This window comes from Micropterus dolomieu, linkage group LG19, assembly GCF_021292245.1.
Source record: "Micropterus dolomieu isolate WLL.071019.BEF.003 ecotype Adirondacks linkage group LG19, ASM2129224v1, whole genome shotgun sequence".
NCBI lineage: Eukaryota > Metazoa > Chordata > Actinopteri > Centrarchiformes > Centrarchidae > Micropterus > Micropterus dolomieu.
This window is the reverse complement of record NC_060168.1, coordinates 16,674,531-16,677,132: the sequence shown is the minus strand read 5'-3', so window position 1 is coordinate 16,677,132 and position 2,602 is coordinate 16,674,531. Positions and strand designations below refer to the sequence as shown.

The 2,602-nt window shown below is 40.1% G+C and overlaps 2 protein-coding genes across 2 annotated transcripts in view; both read right to left on the bottom strand.

The window, feature by feature from the left end:
• Positions 1 to 8: 8 nt before the first annotated feature.
• LOC123958211 (protocadherin beta-18-like) lies at positions 9 to 701 on the bottom strand (the record flags this gene model as incomplete). Its single annotated transcript, XM_046031466.1, has 1 exon — positions 9 to 701. A coding segment is annotated over exon 1 (693 nt), but the record flags the coding sequence as incomplete, so codon positions are not given.
• A 1,308-nt stretch (positions 702 to 2,009) lies between these two features.
• LOC123957486 (protocadherin gamma-A5-like) overlaps positions 2,010 to 2,602 on the bottom strand; it is a 2,523-nt gene continuing 1,930 nt past the window's right edge. Inside the window, exon 2 of the mRNA XM_046030319.1 lies at positions 2,010 to 2,595. Within this exon, the coding sequence (XP_045886275.1) occupies positions 2,010 to 2,595 (586 nt within the window). The remainder of the gene's footprint in view (positions 2,596 to 2,602) is intronic.

The following is a 2,602-nucleotide window of genomic DNA, read 5'->3' as shown; positions in this document are numbered from 1 at the left end:
TGTGTAAAAACAGGAGCATTATCATTAACGTCTAAAACTGTGATGACAATCAGCATCGTTCCTGACATCTGCGGCTCTCCTCCATCTACAGCCGTTAACACAAGAGATATCTGCTCCTGTTTCTCTCTGTCTAAAGGCTTCTGTAGCACCATCTCAACGTTTTTATTTCCATCAGCGTTATTGTGCAGTTTCAGAGCAAAATTATCTGTTGGTTTTAATGTGTAGGTTTGAAGATCGTTAATTCCAACATCAAGATCCACAGCTCTTTCCAACACAAATTTTGCCCCAGTGATCGCTGACTCACTAATTTTGAATTTGATTTCCCCTTCTTCAAAGGTTGGCGCATTATCATTGATGTCAGTAATCTGGATTGTAACAGTGTAAAACTCCATAGGATTCTCTAAAATAATCTGAAAATGTAAAGCACACGGCGTCGTCTGTCTGCAGAGCGCCTCTCTGTCGATTCTCTGCTTGACAAGGAGGACTCCTCTTTCTCTGTTCAGCTCGATGTACCCGTCACTGTCTCGGGTATAAATTCGCGCTTTACCAGAAATCAAACGTTTGATCTCTAAACCTAAATCTTGTGCTATATTACCGACTAAAGAGCCTTTCGCCATTTCCTCTGGTATAGTGTAGCTGACCTGCCCAATTACCGAGCCAAACGAAAGCAGAGAGATAAACAACAGCGTTTGCCCTTTCATTGTTCTATCCGAGTGTTTTCTCAGAAAAGGTTCCGCAGCCCGATTAAATATTCCATAAAATGAAATCCACTCCAGAGTCAAACATCAATTTCACAGCTGTACAATCCACACAGTGCAAAGAACAATCTCGGAGACTGTCGTGTGTTATCAGATATACATATCCCGAATGTCCGTTCTTTACCGTCGTGTTCTCTCTTCATTGTGTCGATGTTTTATGGGAGGTGCTGCTACAGCCCAACTCTCAGCTGTGCACACTATGGTCAACAGCGGCCCTAAGAGTTCATAATACAAAACTGCAGAAAACCAACATGAATCCATCCATGCAGAAAACTTACTGTTTGAAAAGTATACCTTGAAATAAGGCAATAAATGCGGTATAAATACAATTATCCCCTTTGTAAATGGAGAGTAGCAACTTCAAAACAGTTTTTTGTCTAATTTCGCTCTTCAGCCATTAATGTTTCCATATAAACATGAAAAACGCCTGACTATAGGAAGACAAAGAAAAATTAATTCTAAAATGAAAAGGCAAATACGACTAAAAGAATAAAGTAATAACACAAAGTAAACAAAATAGGCAAGCGGAGAGGGAAAAGACGAGATTATAAAAGTCGCTGTCCAATGTTCTGAAATGAGTCAAGTCTTGTAAACGGCCGACACTACTGACAGTTACAAGTAGTTTCATGCAGACAAATGTACTGAATGTACCAATAATAACACAGTAAATCTAAAGTGTTGCTAAGGTTTGTGAAAAAATAATTTGAAGTTCATTATGTAATCATGTGGATAATAAGCATTCAGAAAATCTTCTCACTCTATGCTCAATCTGCACGTAAATAAAATGAAAACATCTAAATACCGAAACAGCCATTTGGACATGTTAAATGCCGACACCAAGTCTCCCTCTTAAGCCAGATTACTGACTCTAAGAAAAGTTGTCGATAAAAGAAGACCCAATAATATTATTTGAATTAAAAATGGTGTAACTATGAAGTCAAATGGGAAGACATTTTTATACAGCGTTAAAGTGTTTAAAATTGCCATTTTGATAGTTAAACTTGTAAAATATGCAATTGAAACGTTCTGTATGAAAACGTCAAAACAGTCAAACCACTAACGGTCGCTTTAACAAACAATGCAACCAAGTCCAAGTAACGTGCGTGTGAGAAAATATAACACCTTATAATTTATTAGGAGAGTAGTTAAATGGATGCTGTCCAAGTGATTGAAAATAGCGAAATAGAATGCAAAAGTTCACTATCAAGACAACGAAAGAAAATCGACGGCACAGAGACGAAGCTAGATCATTTAACTAACCTCTAATGGAGAATCTGGTTCATCCAGGATGCTCTTTTCACTCTGTATCCGCTGCATCGTCCCTGTAGAACTGGGGTCCATTATCAGCACGTTCTGACTACCAGCTCTGCCGAACTTACAGTCACTCTTTCTGGAGTCAGTCGTCCTGCACACCTCGTAGTTGTACACGTGCTGGAGAGTCCCTGTCCCCAAAGTGTCTGAGTAACGTGGTGGATAATACGGAATCACAGGGAGATTGGAGTGATACAGGACGCGAGACTGTCTCCATCTGTAGATTTTCACTGATATAATAACCACTAAACACGTGATGAAGAGGAAGGAAACTACAGCCAAAGCCAGCACTAAGTAAAAAGTCAGGTTGTCATTGTACTCCTTGTCGTGTGTGAAGTCAGTGAACTCCGACAGCACTTCAGGGAAGCTGTCCGCCACCGCCACGTTAACAATGACTGTAGCTGAACGAGAGGGCTGCCCGTTGTCCTCCACTATAACAGTCAGTCTTTGTTTCACAGCATCTTTATCAGTCACTTGGCGGATAGTTCTTATTTCTCCATTCTGTAAGGCCACTTCAAACAGCGCCCTGTCTG